Source organism: Agelaius tricolor, unplaced genomic scaffold (genome assembly GCF_023055355.1).
Source record: "Agelaius tricolor isolate 1412-34295 unplaced genomic scaffold, bAgeTri1.0.p SCAF_5, whole genome shotgun sequence".
In the NCBI taxonomy this organism is placed as follows: Eukaryota; Metazoa; Chordata; class Aves; order Passeriformes; family Icteridae; genus Agelaius; species Agelaius tricolor.
The window spans coordinates 46,136,168-46,153,363 of record NW_027269265.1 but is presented as its reverse complement, the minus strand read 5'-3'; the positions used below and the strand labels follow the sequence as shown (position 1 = coordinate 46,153,363).

At 40.9% G+C, this 17,196-nt stretch overlaps 1 protein-coding gene across 1 annotated transcript in view; it reads right to left on the bottom strand.

The window, feature by feature from the left end:
• Positions 1-387: 387 nt before the first annotated feature.
• Positions 388-17,196, bottom strand: part of LOC139590282 (mucin-5B) — a 41,999-nt gene continuing 25,190 nt past the window's right edge. Inside the window, exons 27-48 of the mRNA XM_071427703.1 lie at positions 17,096-17,133; positions 15,874-16,029; positions 14,866-14,931; positions 14,452-14,544; positions 13,598-13,839; positions 12,906-13,083; positions 12,363-12,613; positions 11,756-11,939; positions 11,041-11,233; positions 10,209-10,387; positions 9,661-9,730; positions 9,387-9,508; positions 8,980-9,011; positions 8,364-8,541; positions 7,690-7,794; positions 7,002-7,042; positions 6,318-6,440; positions 5,305-5,400; positions 3,874-4,002; positions 2,967-3,006; positions 2,173-2,296; positions 388-1,631 (exon numbers count right to left, since the gene is read on the bottom strand). Coding sequence (XP_071283804.1) covers positions 1,457-1,631; positions 2,173-2,296; positions 2,967-3,006; positions 3,874-4,002; positions 5,305-5,400; positions 6,318-6,440; positions 7,002-7,042; positions 7,690-7,794; positions 8,364-8,541; positions 8,980-9,011; positions 9,387-9,508; positions 9,661-9,730; positions 10,209-10,387; positions 11,041-11,233; positions 11,756-11,939; positions 12,363-12,613; positions 12,906-13,083; positions 13,598-13,839; positions 14,452-14,544; positions 14,866-14,931; positions 15,874-16,029; positions 17,096-17,133 — 2,815 coding nt within the window. The 3' untranslated portion in view covers positions 388-1,456. The remainder of the gene's footprint in view (positions 1,632-2,172; positions 2,297-2,966; positions 3,007-3,873; positions 4,003-5,304; positions 5,401-6,317; positions 6,441-7,001; positions 7,043-7,689; positions 7,795-8,363; positions 8,542-8,979; positions 9,012-9,386; positions 9,509-9,660; positions 9,731-10,208; positions 10,388-11,040; positions 11,234-11,755; positions 11,940-12,362; positions 12,614-12,905; positions 13,084-13,597; positions 13,840-14,451; positions 14,545-14,865; positions 14,932-15,873; positions 16,030-17,095; positions 17,134-17,196) is intronic.

The window sequence follows — 17,196 nt, the reverse complement described above, 5'->3', positions numbered from 1 at the left end:
TATATGACTACTTACAGAGTCTACTTACTATCTGATGACAAAAGCACTCAAGAATGAGGAATGACCTCTTCCCTGAGGGGGAAAGGCGAGGAGGAAAGGAAGGGATGGCTTTTTTTTTTTAATTTTTTTTTGTGTGCTGTTCTTTGCATTGCAAAAGCATTTGTGCACTTGATTTGTATCAATAAAAACAGTTTTCTGGATTAATGTGAAATTTGTACATAAGCCTCAATCAAGCAATTGTGCCTTCCAAGGGAGCTGCATTGCACAGAGAGTTAGCAGAATTATTTGGAGGTTCCTATAACTTTTAATCAAGCGACATCAAGGATTCCCACAATTTTAAGATCGGTAACACCACGATGAAACAGTACACATCAAAGAACCGTGACATCTGCTGGAAGGATTTATTATGAAAAATAAGCAAATTAAAGATTCCTTGGGGCTCAAGAGCTGCAACACTTTAAAAATGGAAAGTTAAAGTATAATGAATATCATATCTACTTGGTCAGTTCAAAAGCATTCTCTGCTAAACAATTCTCAAAAAAGCCTCCTCAGCAGGCTGCAGGACACTAAGAAAGTCACAGGCTTCAGTTCTCCTTCGGGTCACAAAACACAAATTGCTCAAATAACAGAACCACCTGCCTTCCTTGTGCACTCTCAAGGTATTGTTGGATCATCTTGATCCCTATCCACATGAAATACTGTCACCAGTACCACTGGGCAGGCTAGCTGAGAACCAATTATTTGTAACACAAATCACGGTCATGCAACCAGTAGAGAGACTGAACTAACACACAGATCAGGGATTGATGCTGGCAAATAATAAAAACCCCCAGTGAGATAAGGACTCCCAATAAGGGTGCAAATATATTCATTTTGTAGTGTATATGTAAGATCCATGTTTTTACACTCCTGATACAGTGCTCACTGTGAGGAAGGAAAAAAACCACCTTGACTTCCTTCAGTGACCCAGAGTCACAGCCAAAGTAGATTTGGGACCACTGGGAGAAGAACAGAAATGTGGCCCTGAGCCAAGTCCTGCCTCTGGGTGAACTGCAGCTGTGGAAGTGATTGTTGTTTCACTTCTAAGGGAAATTAAATACATGTGGTTATGGTTTAAAAATGTGCACTTTCTTCAGGCAGGACTTTTGAAAGGCATCAGTTGTCTCTAGAGTATCTTGTAATAACCTTGGTTTATAATATCAGTGTAAGATTAAAGACATCAGCCACTCTGCCCCGTTAGCAGCATCACTGAAACAGGAGAACAAGTCCTCTTTGAAATGCAGTTTATTCTACAAACATTTAGAGTAAAATCTTAGCTAATTTCCATAACTGCATATAATACCAGAAAGAAAAAGCACTACTATGGTCATTTGAAGGTTACTTACAGCTGTTTTCTAAACTAATCACTTGCTAGGGAAGGATTAAATGGGGGATGAAATGTTTCCTTTAGTTTTACTCATGTTATCCTCTTTGGGCATTTTGTTTCCACACATCCACATTCATCTATGTACACATATGTAAACTGGACTGTTTTATGGTTTGAGCAAACCAGTTCCACCTTCACTTTGCGACTTCTTTTTTCATGGCAGCAAGTGCATTTGTGTTCCATTTCACTGGCCTCCAAAGAATACCTATAGAAATGAGATTTTTCATATCAGTCTGCTGCCTGTGGTCTTCCCAAACTCATCTGCATTTGCTGCTCCAAATGCACATATTACTAAGGAGCAAAATTTCCTGTCTATTCTTCTGCTTATTCATAACAGCCTTTCCTCAGGATCCTATTGGCCATGCAGGGCCAGATCCTTTGACACCAGTGGGGGAAATCCCAGTAACGTCGGTGGATTTTGGATTAGGCCCATTCTAGCAAGACAGAAAGGAGCAATTCATGCAGAGAACAAAAGGCAGGAAAGCCTCCCAGAGCTGTTCAAAAACCATACAAGGACATGCTTAAGAGCAGGTTTAATAAATGTAGCTGACGTCTTTCCCAGGGGACCTATTTTCCTGACTAAGATAAGGCACTCAATCACACTGAAGCCATTGCTAATGATTGCTCTTCTGCACACCCAGTTTCCCAACAAACAGCAGGAAGGGGACAAACAGCAGCAGCCCATTGGTGACAAGAACCCAGGAAGACAAGACACAGAGGAGGACAGAGAAAGGCTTCCTACTTACACGGAGTAGGTACTGCACATCCCTTCACAAAAGGGCACTGGGACAGGAGCAGCTGACTTGCAGTTGCCATGGACGATGTACTGCTCCTTCACATTGCGTTTGCATTTGTGGGGTAGGTCAATACCTGGGCAGAAGAACACTTCTGTTAAGCTTCTTCAGACTGGGAAACAAATGTTTTGAAAGGTATCTGATAGTCAACCAAGGACAATTCATCCTAGTAAAATTTCTCACAGTTCAAATGCACAACCAAAACCACAAATGAGAGTGCAAAGAGGCATTAATTCAGCAAAATGATTCCCCACCAGTCAATGTACTTTCCCATTTGTGGTCTAGCTTTAGCATGTAAAGATACTGTTGAATCAAGACCTAAAGGAGGCATGAAGGCCTTAGGTTTTTCTAACATGGCTATAAATTACATATGTGGCTCTATAACAAACTGTGATTTCTGAGTGGATGCTACAGAAAAAAACCCAAAACTTTATTTCTATGCAATTTGCAGATGCAAGAACACAGAGAATATCTTCTACAAGTTTTCTTATCAGGAGTACAGTTCAAGCTAACAGTATTTCAGTTATTTAAAAACACAGAAAAGGAGATAAAAATTTTAGTGTTCCCATTGGAAGAATAAGGCAGATTTTTAGTCTTGGCTGTGAGGTACAGAACAGTTCTGCTGCTGTAAAACTGTCTTACAGTCTGTGGAATCTGCAGGCTCTCAATCCTTGCAGAAACAGGGCTACAAGCAGGGAAGGACCAAACAGTATTGGAGCAGAGAAGCAGTGATTTAATGCACTCACATGTCTTACAACAGCCATCTGAAGACACCTCAACTGTCCCCTGTATTGAAAGTAACCAGAACAGTCAGTTCAGATGCATGTAGTCCTAAGCAGACAGTAGCAATGATGAGAGCTCAGTTACAGTCCCTCATCTCTAATCCATGCACATTCCTCATCAGACCTACTTGTGTACCAATTATATATAAAGCTGCTTAAAAAACCCAAACCAGAACAAATCACCCAGCAAGGAAGAGAGGGAATTTTCTTAGAACTATATATCCTCTCACAAGCCAGGTAAGATGCCCTGCAATAGATGCCTGATCTTATTTAGGTCCTATTGAAGCCAGCATAAAAACCCCAGCCAGAGACAGAGATTGACAGCTGTCCCTGGAATTGAACAGCCTGGCCTGGGCAGAGCCTACCCCAGAGCTAATTCAAGAACATGGCTGTCCTAGTCCCTGCTTTGATCTGCTGTGAAGTCCCAAAATGCTACTGAAAGTTACTGGGAACCACCAATAGCTGAAAGCCTGGGTATGAATATTACCCCTTGTTCATTCCTGTTCCATTTCCTCACTTAATGGAACACCACATATCAGAAGACACTTTGTTCATCAGTCCCACAAGGTTCCATGGTGAGTTACCACTTGTTCAATTGCATTTTATAACACTGATGTTTCTCAAGTGATGAAAAATCCTTCCTTGCTATTGCTCCAACACCCTTCTTTTTCAAGTTCTAATGCTTATCCCACAACAATGTAAATGGTGTGGTCTTGTTTGCAAATATTTTTGGCTTATTTCCATGGGACACAGGGCTGGAAAAGCACATTTCCTTCAAAAAAGGAAGATCAAGAAATACTCAGCAAATAAAACTCCCAGGCCAGGATCAGGGCTCATTACAGAAGTCTTTTTCTGGCTGTAAAATACTTACTGGCACACAGTTTGCTTCTTCAAATGGTAGGCAGACCTTTATTGTACTAGTCAAGGAAAACTGGCCTGCTGATTCAGTGCACGTGTACTGAGTACAGTTGTCATATGGATCTTTATAACTCTTTCCAACCTGATAAAAACAGAAAAAAATAATTAAAAAACAAAACCAAAACCCAACAAACAAAGACAAACAAAAACCCCAAGCCAATGGAGTATAGCTATAAAATTAGAAAACTGAAACAGTAATAAAGTCAATGAACTGGCAGAGACTGGGTTGCTGATATCACTCTGAAAGGGCTGAGATGTCTGCAACTCACATCTACAAATTAGGTACCAAGCTCGCCCACTACCATTCCATGCAAAATCACTTCTATGGCCTCCCAGGGGGAAAGAATGAAAGAATGGCAGAATAAGCATAAAGGTATTAACAGAAATGCCAGAAGGTAGGTGTGCTAATGTTTGTGAGCTGAAATATACACAAAAGAAAAATAACTCTTTCAAAGGATTTCAACAATTTCCTTTTTTAATATATGGAAGAAAATGAAAAGGAGTGAAAGAGAAAAAAAATGTCTTTGCAATAGAGATGCATAACTGCAAAGCCTCCTCATGCAGAGATAAAAACTATATATTGGAAGAGAAAAATCTACCTTGTAAGATAAATTATCAAGGAATAAAAGGATGAAATAGAAAATACGTAGAACACAGGAGCTATCAGAGAAGCAATTGCATGTAAGACAAGCCACCGGTTGAAACAGCATCATTAGCCATACACAGGAGTAGCAGGCTGTAATAAAACCAAAAAAAGCTAGAATCATGAAATCATAGTATCAGTAAGGGTATAAAAGACCAAGCCATATCGAGGGTGGGATCATCAAGCCCATCCTTAAAAGGCTCAGCTTCTGCCTACACAACGCTACATTCACAAGACATGATGTATTAGCTGTGTGTGTTACCAAGTCACACAACACTACAGCAGCTGTGTCACTCGATTTCTGCCTCAGCAAATTCAGAACCAGTGGCAGCACAGCTATATCAGCTTGCTCACACTGTATCCCTGTATCTTCAGGGCAAGATAATGAAACTGCTTCAGATGGGAGCAGTGTGATGTGAAGCCAGCACAATGTATCTCTGCAGGAGCAGTATCACACCATGTCACCATCCCTTCTAAATTCTTTCTTGCTATTTCATGTCAAGAGAAGTGGAGGTAACAGGATTTCCATTCCTGACAGAGAATATAATTGTCAACATGGTAGTGCCTATGAGATGCACACAGCAGGGAACAGCTGTATGAACATCTACATTCACTTTGGAAACACAGACATTTTTACATCTCCTTGAGGTTCTCCCAGCCTTGAAATGCATGGTACTGATTGAAAAAATGCTGAGGTTTTTTGATAGTTCAGCCTTGTGTGCAGAGCATGGGAGTGCTTACCTCAATGGTCACATTGCCAAAAGGAAAATTTGCCACACATGCCACTTGCTGGCACTGGCTGCAGCACTGACCCTTCTCTTCCACATAGCGAAAACCCTGTGGGAATAAAGTTTCCATTTATCCATGTTAATCTGTGTCTTGTTGCTGAAGCATCTTTGGATCAAAGCTACACTGAAGATGGCAGAGGAAACGAGCCAGCCTTCTGGTTTCAATTTTGTTGTGTTTTGAAATCTGTTGGAACTACATTAAGCCTGACAATCAAAGCTGGTAATTTTCCTGCCTTACTGAATAATGACTTCTGGGTACTTCAGTTGCCGTGAAGACCCTGTCATTGACTATTCTTCTCTTCAGACTAACACACAAAAGAGGTGAAATAAATTAATTTAGCACGTGATTACTTGCACAGTCTGCCACCACTGCTTGGTCGGATATCATTATCTACAAGAACTATTGATGTCAGACATGTGAAGATTTTCTCTGCTGTGTTTTAGGTATGCATTGGTTTTCTGGTGGCTGTGGGTGTGGCTGGCTTCAGGAAAAAGCGTAATGAAAACTTTTGCCCATTTTTAACATTGGTGGTGCATCTGTCCTTATGTGGGCATGAATGGAAAAGCCACCACCCTACTTATATTCAGTAACAGATTGAACAACTTGAGAGCTAATTCTCACAAGTACTAAGGAGTAATTGAGTATTCCCCATCCACAAGCGAAAGTGTCTGGAAATACTGTGCAGTTTCCTCATAATCTTCATTTATAAGCTGACAATGGAGAACATGAACAGAATGACACAGCATCTTTCAGCAGTCAGACTTTAACAGGTTTGTAATTACTTCCCCTCAGAGCACTTTTCCAAAGGTGGCCTCTTAAATTTGCTGGAGCAAAAATAACAGCACCCTAAGAAGGACTTTGCAAAACAATCAATAGAAGAGTCTATCCTGCTGTGTTGCACAGACAAAGCAGTTACACTGTCCCTGTTTCAACTCATCAGGCATTGTGGTCAAGGAGGTGCTGACCTGCTGACAGGTGGTTTGGCATTGCACTGGAAGGCACTGGATGCGGTTGGTCTGTGTCACGGGATCCTGCTCATCCGTGCACACACAGTTCTCACAAGAGCTTTTAGGCACCATTGTCCCTGGCTGGAAATATAGGGGAGAGAGAAAACCATGACAAGAATTCAGAGGGTTCTGGAATAAACATCCCCCTGGCCTATTGAAAAAAACTAATGCTTATGAGGTTTACTTTTGGAAGAATTTTCTGAAATGAATACACATCCAGATCTCTAAAACTTCACCATTGGTATCACAAAATGAACACAAGGCTGACATTCCCAAGTGTATGAGTGATGTTAAATGAGTTCTCATAAATTCCAAGCATTTTTGGTCAGTTTGACCAAGCAGTAATCTTACAACATTCAATGAGCTTTAAAATTTGTGTTCAATTACAATTCTGACACATTGACTCTAAAGCACAGGAAAGATCTTTTTCAGTAAGCAAGTTACTGGTTTCTAGCATTACCTATTGAATAACCTGTCCCAGAATCACAGATTGCTTGGTGTTGGGAGGGAGACTACTGGCAGGGAAGAATTACAAGCCATTCTAATCCTGCTTTTTGTATGAATGTTGAAAACAAGAACTTCAGATAATTCTGACTCAAGCAACATTAACTCCTAGGAAGAAGTGTCTGGAAGAAGGCCTACCTTAAATTCAACTCCTTCAGAAACACATACACCTTTTGGTACTGCAAGGAAAAAAAATGAAAAGGTTGTTGTGCTAGGAATGATGCAGTTTCTGTACTCATCTCTGAATTGTGAGTGATTTAGAGAAGTCAAAGAGTAGAGATGAACTTAACAGCCCACACAAGAGGGGGGAAAAAAGCAACTAGTACATGGTGATATTCGGTATTCAGAAGCCCACATGTAGCATCTGCTTAGATGTTATGCATCAAGTGGGGATAATTCTATACCCCAGTATTTTCCATAAGGTAAAATTTATTTGCCTTATGGTTTTTTATCTATACTTGAAATTACTTGACCTTTTCTTTATTGTTAACCACTGTACTGGTAACAAAGCTAACAGGCTTATGTGTGTGAATCTGGAAATATAATTTGGCAGCAGAGCTTCTGGATGGGTTCACTTTAACCATCATTCAGTACATGGTCAATAGCTTACACTCCCTGAATACTGAATACAGAGAACCTGAACCAGTTATTCTAACTCAAAAAAAAAAAAAAAAAAAAGGGGACATAAAAAGAAAAAAAAATAGCCCAATTGTAAAGGCTGAGAGGGAAGGGAAGGGAAAAGGCTTCTGCCTTTTATGTTACCTCATTAGAAAAATCAAATACTTCAAAGAATAAATAAAACATCTTAAGGAAACAAGGTACTTACTACAGGAGAAGATAGGGCAACAACCATCCTCAGATATAGCAACCACTGGCTGGAAACCTAAGTCACATCCAGTTTTGTTGATAATGCAGGTTTTTATATCACATTCTGCAATACACAGCAGAGACAAAGTAAGCCAAAGCCTCCCATCCAGCAGTGTTACTTGTGGAGAGAGCTTGGAAAAAACCATCCTATTACCATTGCCAGGATTCTCTGTCCTGCATCTTGGTATAGATACTGGGAATGGCCAGGTTTAGGAGCAGGATACTCCTGTGCTGTGGTGGGCATTTGGGACTGGGAGGGTGCAAATGCAAAGCTGAGGGCAAACATATGTCAGGAACCTCTACAGGAAGCTTTAGGGAAGCCTCTTCTACTGAGTGAATCTCTGTGGAAGGATCACCTTCTCATCTCAAAAGGACAAGAGCTAAAGAATCCTGTGGAGCACCTGCTGGTCCCAATGATCCACAGGAGATTTTCCAGTGTAAATAGCTGTCAGGTCATGGCACTAATTTTAGAGAACAAGATGGACCAGAGGAGTTTTTTTCTGCTAGCAAGAGTTCCTGGCACGTGGATGGAAAAATGACCACTCCAGTGTGCTGTGGGGCATCACATCTCACTTTAGGATTACTGATGAAGGCAAATGTTGTCATATTATGGCAAGAGAAAGATCTACTCACCACAGACTGTCTCTGTGCAGCAGGGGTCTTCCAGACGTGGCTTTATTTTGCGTACAAAGCCTTCTTTTGTGCAGTTGATAGGTGGAGATTTAGCACAAGGGCGGGGGAAGCAAGAGATGTTCAAGGTCGTTTCATCACAAGTACAGTATTGGCAGTCATGTTCCCAAGCCTCTCTAGGCTATAAAAACAAGAGGGGTAGCAGTTCAGAGAGAAAAACCTGGAAGGAATATATCAATGAATGCCTTCTGCAAGCCAGTGTAGGACTGGGTTGACCGAATTTATTGTGTAGGAAAACTGCAATTCAAATCCCAGAGGGAGAAGAAGAGTAAGAAAAAATGCCATTATTTGCCACCTTCCTTTTCAGGTTTATGTGTTTCCAGGAGGAAAGCCTGATAGTTCTACCAGGAAACTGATTCCCAAAAACTGCTCTTTCTGTTTCTGTACCTCAAGTGATTAAACAAGTTCTGGAGTTAATAAAATCTGATTTTCTCCCCAGTGTCATTGCAGTTCACTGGTTTTTAAGCTTAAAATTAAAAGAAACAAGTTATGCAGTCATTTTTGCAGAAGGTCACAGAACACAGATAAACTATAAAGACAGTATTTTCCTTTCTCTTACCTGTTTCACTGACCCATCCTGTGCAGTGCAACCTATAAAATTAATTAGATGTTACTTTAAAGGTAACTCCATCAGGGAAAACAACAGAAGCAGAAAAACAGGAACAGAAGGAAGGTATTGAAATCTGAGAAACAGCCACCAAGAGAAAGAGAAATTCAGAGTGCAAAGTCACAGGTTGTAAACACAAAAACATCTTAAACATGCTATTCTTTGTTCTTTTGAAAGTTGCATCTTTTGCATATAAGAGCAGGCAGAAGCTCTCAATCTGGAATGCTTCCAGCTTCACCAGAAAGGGTCAGTTACAAGATCTCCCCTATTTCCTCTGTACCCAAAACAACCCCCTTAATATGCACTTCTAGTCAGGCTCTGCCCCCCACTTCTATAGCACCATTTATACCATTTCTTACCACAAACTGACACACAAATGCCATCATGATCATTCAGCAGAATTTTTCCATCAGGACAGTAGCATCCTTCAACAAACACTGATGTGCTATTTTGGGAAGGAAGGGTGTTCATAACGACTCCTCTGCACAAACAGAATATAAATGAGAATGAACGAGAGGCAAAAATTGCCCAGGGCAATCAAGACACCTAAATCCTAAGGGGATGTGAACTTCAAATTTCCCCGGCAATCTTCACATTATGGACTTGAAAAACGCCTTATAGGAAATGACGCACCTGCTGAAGCAAGTGTTTCTTTTTGCTTCCCCGCATGGCTTGTACACCTGATCCTGAGGACAGCTGGCCTCTGTGGAACATTGCAACACACAAGTTAAAAAGCCCAGACCCAGGGGTACCCTCCGATGCAGGGACACGAAGGGACAAAGCGCGCAGCCAGCTCCCGGGTCGGCACGGCCCGGCAAGGGGGCCCTGCAGGCCCAGCCGGAGGGGCCGATGGGGCCGGCAGGGTGCAAGCGCCAGGAGCAGCAGCGCTCGCCCCGATTCACGGGGGGGGCCGAGCAGGGCGAAGCACGCAGGGAGAAGCGGTGCGTTGCCATCTAGTGCCCAAGCTGCGGGAACACACACAACTCCTCGGCTGAGCTACGCAGGAGACGCCGTGGGCCTGGTTCCCCCTTGTTTTTGCACCAGGTCTGGCTGGAACAACCGCTTTGGTTTGTTCTGCTTTTTCTCAGGTCCAGAGCAGCAGGGGAGGGCAGAGCAGAGCGGACTTGCTTCACCCCAGGGGGTGTTTTGCACCGTAACTCGCTGCCCGTTCCCAGGCTCACCGCACTGCCCGCTCGCCAGCCTCCTCCAGTCCACGCAGACGCCGTGGAGCCCGCAGAGCGCCGCGTAGGTCTGCATGCTCTGGCACTCCGTGCTGGGGTGCTGCTCCGAGCACCCGCTGGCCACACACGCCTCGTAGTAGGGCTGGGGGGGCACCACACCGTGGCACTCCGTCAGGGTCCTTCACAAAGCAGAGAGAAAAACCTTGGGCTACTTCCAAGGAAGAATGCAACTCAGAGCCAAACCATCCCCCCCTGCTCCCGGCAAAACCTCAAGGTACAGCTACAAATTGTTCTCATAGGCAACACCCCGGCAGCTTAATAAAGAACGAGCTTTACCTGCCATTCTTAACAATGCTTTGAAAGGAAACAATATTATGTTGGACTGCTACCTGCAAAGGCTCATGCACAGCTCATAGCTGTAAGTCTATATACTGACGGTTTTATGCCAGCATGTTTGAAAATCCTGCTTTAAACCACAAAATTATTTTAAAAACAGACACATATATTTGCTTACTATATTCTGACTGTGTTTCATATCATTCAGAGCTTTCAGATACTGAATTATAGCTAGTTCCCGCTTGCCCTCTCCAGAACTGACAGGCAGAGGGAGTGCCAAGCAGCAGACACAATTAAGAGAAGACTGATTTTGCTGATGCAGCTTAAAAATATCTGCCCAGCTCAAGAACATACACATCAGTTCACTGCTCAGTTTCACAAGGTATGCAGGACTGTATTTTCTTCATATCCTAGAATCAGTTCACCCAAGCCATTTAGTGAAGAATGAAATTACCCTGTGGACTTCCTTTTCTGATACTTTTGGGAGTTGTCTTACCAGATGATTTTACACAGATTAGAAGGCACACAATGCTGATGATACTCAATCTTCGATGGCTGTGAGACACCAGGGTTACAGTATCTGTTGGTAGGATATGGGACTTTCCAATCTAGTGCCATCTTTTTGAAGGACTTGACGACCTCACCATTCCTCTTCATAGCATCATCAGACTTCTGGTTGGTGCAGGTACCTGGTAGCAATATAAAAATGACAGTTCAAGGACAGTTGATGCTGATGAAGCTGCTTTTAGAGAAAATCTGGGGGGAAGTTCTCCTCCTTGTGTGAAGGGAGCAACATGTGGGGTTCTGGATAAATTCACGCAAACTGTTTCTAGGAAGTGAAGACTCAAAGAAACAGTTTGCCAACTACTCATGAAAACCAGAATTGATGTGTTGGTTGATACAGTTCTTCTGGTGGCCAGAGTAACTGAGATGGCACAGGACTCTCCACATTTCCTACATTCCTATATGAAGTGGATATGATGAAAAGGGAGGGCCTAGAAAAATTCTGTCTCCATCCCCCAACAGACAATGAACAGAATGAAAGATATGATTTAAAACTACATTTCTTGACAGTGTCTTTCCATTAAATAAATTTATTAACATTTTTGAGAAATAGTGAAGTTGCAAGCATTTAGAGATTTTACAAGAGAATGAGACAGAAGGAGGAAAATTCAGAGCAATAACTTTTATCAGCTGATGAGGACACTCACCACAGAGTCCCATGGTATTGTTATAAAACTTGCTGAAAGGGAGTTTTATGTAAAATGCAAGTCGACTATAGGAGATGTAAACCTCTAATTCAGGTATTTCAATTATGGCATAAAGGCCAGAACTGGTTATCCTGATACCATTCTTAAAAATGTCTGGAACAACTTTCTTGTCATCAAACAAAATCTGAAAAGGGAAGAAACAAAAGGTTTTTATGGATGCTCTTTCACTGAGTAAGGAACATGATAAGTGCAACTGGAAAGCAGAGCGGCACAAATTCAGACCTTAGGTGCACCAAATGATGTCTGTTAAAGTCAGTCATTTTAGCAGTTGTCTAATATTGCTTTTTAATATGTTGCAATTTATATTTGAATACTCCTATCAGGATGAAAACCACAATTTTCAGCTATGTGATAATTTCTCAGATTTTTAGAATATACAGATTCTATTGATAAAAGCAAAAAAGAGAGAGAAGAAGCAAAGCAATTGCATTTCTTACCATTCCATATTTTATAAGCTTAATCCCTTGTCATCACAGGACATTTGGCAGTACAGTAATATAACTACAACAAAATAATTTTGAGAATTCATTTAAACACAATACTTTACCAAGTTTGTTTCTTTTCCATGTTCCTTTGCTTGTGTCAGAATAACAACAGAGTGAGAGTAAAAAATGATGAGAGACATTGAGCAAATTGCTCCACCAGTGGCAGCACAGTAGTAGTTGTCTATGTGAATCCTGAAGTTGTGAGAGTCAGGGTGAATTGGCTTCACAAGGACATAGGTGCAGTTTTCTTTAAAATGGTAATATGCTCCATCAAAAGTCACATAATGCTCATTTCCCCACCCACTGCAAATACCTAGAAGACAGAATGACAGGCTTCAAGTTTGACTTCTGAGCTACCTGTAAGTACAAGCTGGTTTTAACCTTTTTGCTCGCTTCCAGTCAGACACAAATATCCAGTTTGATAAAGAAAAATTACTCTAGCGAGGACATCTGCTTTCAACAGCCAAGCTTTCAGATGGGATTTCTGTTCCATTGTATCCTACTGAATTGATATTAACATAATACAGAAGTTGACCAGATTGACTTTTCCTTTTTGAGGCCCAGCTGAACATAACATAAATTTCAGGAATTCTCCTGCCACTTACACTGACACTCAGAGACTTCACAGCAACCGGTTTCATCGGAGTGTTTTGTGATCGGGAAGCCATTGACGCAGAGTTTCAGTTGCTGAGGTGGGCAAGTCATGACAGACAATTTGATATTGTTTCCTTCTCCCAGGCAAGTGGCAGTATGGCAGTTTCCAAGGTTCCATGTTTCATTAAACTATTGATTAATTGAAAAAAAAAAAGGAGGTGAGGCAAATAACAAAGTAATGTCACAAAATCTTTAAAATCACACGCAGCAACCACATTCCATTCAGTTAATTGTCTAGCATGGCAAAATTCAGTGTTTACTTTGGCTCTGGAAACCAGGCAATATGGACCTTATAGGAATAAAGAGAGCCTCGATATCTACTGGTTTTGGTATATATGTTAGGGTCCTGATGACTTCTGGTGGTAGGACACTGCCAGATGTGGCTTCCTATTCTTTGTTCAGCTTAGGTAGCTCTGCTCACATACAATCATTTAGGTGTTTCAGGTGAACAGAAGAATCTTTGACTTACTCTTTCAGTGAGGGGTTTCTGGCATACTTCTAAATCATCTTATTCAGCCACACCTACAGTCCAGCTGTAGTGCTGGATACCAGCATCAGAGGAGAACACCAAACCTTGGCTGCAGGCCATGCATGAATGGTGGAATGATGAATGATGAAACACATCTTCTTTAGAGTTTCTCACCTTTCTGGGAGGATTGAGTGCAAGACAATCACTCACAGGAGTCCTTGTGGGAGCAGGAACTTGGTTTGTTATACTAGGAGCAGGTGTTGGTGGGCAGGTTTCAGAACGTGGATCACAGGCCTTGAGGGTCTCAGTATGACCAGTTTTACACTCTGCCCAAATTAATTCAATCTGACATGATTTATTGCAGATGGAGTAAGCACAACGACCTGACACATTCACTGGCAGAGAAGCATTTCCTCCTGCAAGGACAAAACCCAAGTGTCAGCCTGAGGCTGCATTCTCAGCCCTGCATTTATCTGTACCCAATAGCCATGCTCAGGGGACTGTCTGTAGCTCCTGAACTGGACAGCAGCTCATCCAAATGGCAAAGACTGAGGGAGGGCCACAATGCCTAATCTGAAATCCTGCTCTTAGGTACATTGGAAGGAACTGAAAATGAGTACAAGAGCCAATACTGAGTAAATCACCAAGTGCATCTGCTCTTCACAAACACAAACACCAGGAGCTAAGTGAAGCAGGAGCTACTAACAGATGAAGAAGAGTCTTTCCTTCTCTGCTTTTGGAATATTATTGTCAGTTACAAGCTCATGTTCAGCAGTTTGGGATTCAGGGCTCTGCTGACATCAGCAACTGCTATAAGTTTCTTTACACCAGGGGTATTCAAACCAGAACAGAGTTACTGGATATGGGAGAGTTGTAGTTCTGAAGGTGTTAGCTACAGTTCAAAGATGTAGCAATTTCTGGTAATATCTAACTGTGACAGGCAGAATGAGCACTTGCTGAAGCACTTTTATCTATCAGTACATCTTTCCATGTCAATGGTGCAGAAAATAAATTGCATGGTTTCTCACCCATTTGTATCAATCGTCCATTGTCATTGCAGAAGCAGGGAGTGGCTACCTCTGATGAGGGAGGTGCAGATGTTACATATTTCATATGTGGTTCTGCAGGAAATCAAATTAAATAGTATTTAAATCCTCCACTACTCTACTTTCAAGCCCTACGACATCTCTTACATTCTCTACAACTACAAAAAAAAAAAAAATTTAAAAAATCTTTTTTTTATCCCCCCTACATTCTGTCCACACAGAAACCATCTTCTGTATTTATAAACACTCCCTCTATTACACAGTAGGGTGCTCGAATACTACACACACACCCTGCCACATCGAGTTATTTTTTTTCCTATTCAGAATACAATAAACACCCCTTCTTGTGTCATTTATTAATTTCAATTTAATGTTTCTAGCCCTGCAGTACTTCACCTGACTTTGGAGAGGTGATTTCCAGTGGCACTCCATTTGGATTTTTAGTGCTTTCTTTCAAAGAAACTGTTGGTTTAAATAGAAACAGATCATGTAGACATTTTACTATTCCACCTACATTCTTCTTTCATTAATCCTGCCTTTACTAGGTACTACTCCACTGTACTTATTCAATTTTTTAACATTTTCAGTAAATACCAAACACATGGGTTCGCCATCAAGTATTTAGCTCTTCCACTCACATGGGAAGAGAAGCTAACATTTCATTTTCTTTGTTGCCCTTGTATAATTTGCTGCCAGGGTAATATAAATATATATAAATATATATATATAAATATATATATATATATATATATAAAATATCTATATAAATATATATTTAGCCACTTATATTTTTATTTGTAAAAATCATGTGGCAAATTCCCCACTTTTCTTTATATCTTTTAGGAAAAAGAGATAAAAAATTTTCTGATTTTTCACATTCCATTCATGCTGGAAAATGTCTTTGAACAGGAGTTAACTGCCAGGAAGCTTTATTTTTTTATAAGAAAAGTGACCTGTATAAGACTCACTTATTCCAATGCAGAAAACAGTACAATAAAAACCAGAACGTGTTATGGGTGATAAGAAGGAGAAAAAAAAGATTTAGAATTATGAAATATTGAGACTAATGACACCAGAGTGTCAAGTGTGATATGCTCAAGCTTATTGTAAAGGTTGTATGAAAAATTGCTGAATCTTTCTATTCTCTCTTAACCTCACTGACAGTAAGGTCAGCAAGAATCTATATATTCTATAAGATATATAATCTATGTATCTATAAGATTGCACTTTTGGTCCTCACCACAAGACCCACAAGCTCTGATCCCTCAGTTTTGAAACTTCAAAAGTCTTAAATTCTGTTGTTTTCCTAGACATGCTGTAGGATTCTTTTTCCAGGATGGATAAATCTTATTACCATTGTGGACTTCCACAGAATCACCATCAAGTTCCTTATCAATCTAGTACCTTGTGCTGGTGTAGGTGGAGTTCTGCAGTGGATAAGGGTTTCAATAATCTGTCCATTAGGGCCACAGACAGCTTCACCACACTTGGTCCCAGATATGTGGCTGTACACAGTTTCATTTAAGGTGTAGGTCTTCCCATTGTAGCAGCACAGGCAAACTGAGGCACCAAAAGAGAAAATGTCATGGCAACAGAGGACACTTGCACTATAAATACAAGTGAAAAGCAAACCAAACTCTGTATTTACCCTTCTGAAGGTCACAACATCAAACATAAATTACCTGGCTAAGAAACTTTCTTAGTTGCTATTTGAGAAGCTGCACTGTGAGTCTATCTCATTTGTTTAAAGTATGTTGGATTTTTCTGTTTGCTGGTGTTTCTTGGAGTCAGCTTGCATGGAGGAATTACTGGTTGGTAAAAGCATGAGAACTGATACTGTCCTCACTTAGCATGGAGCACAGGAGAACTCTCTCTGGGCAGGGAATGTGACTGGGATTATTGCCTTTCTGAGTCACAAAACACTGGCTCAGGAGTCAAGTCATTGCAAAGCCATTTCCATCCACAAATGAGGAGCATGCAATGGTACACAATTCCATTTAAATATATGAGAAGTTCTCCAGATTTTGGAGACTGTACATTTAAGAACAAAAGGAAGTGTATCTATTACTGTAACAAAATCAGCTAAAATGCAAATGTGTTATCTACTGGGTCACCCTGTGTTTTGGGATGTGCTTTCTCCCAGATATGGGAATGAACTGATGCTGTCCCTTAACCAAATGTGTCCTTTAGGCACACAAACACGTATCTTATAAGCTATCTGTCTTAGTTTATTTTATTAAATGAATGGTCAGCATTCCTACAAGATTTGTCCTGTTCTAAAAGTACTCATTAAAAGAGGTCCCATGAAGTGCCTGCTACAGGCTACTATCTATCTGTCTTCACTGACTACCAAGGAAGTGGAAAAGTGGAAAAGCAGTATTAACCTGTGTAAGATGAATCCTACATATTACACCTGTCTCCTTCCTCCTCATGATTATCCTTTACACAGTTCTTGAGGTCACAGGCTGCATTTTGCTTATCAAAGTATATCTGTGCAGCTTTGCACCCACATACTAAACTACCTGTCTGGCCTCCTATTACCAATATGTTCGGTAACATGTAATATGTGATGTTGGGTTGTTGCATTCCTACCATTACTCAATGCATGGTGAGGGTGAAAAGTTACCTTTGGAGTCTTCAGCACATAGTTTCTCTTCAGGATTGCTGAAGAGAAAGAGTAAAAAAGAATTGTTTTATTGAAATTAATTTGTATATGGAATAACACTG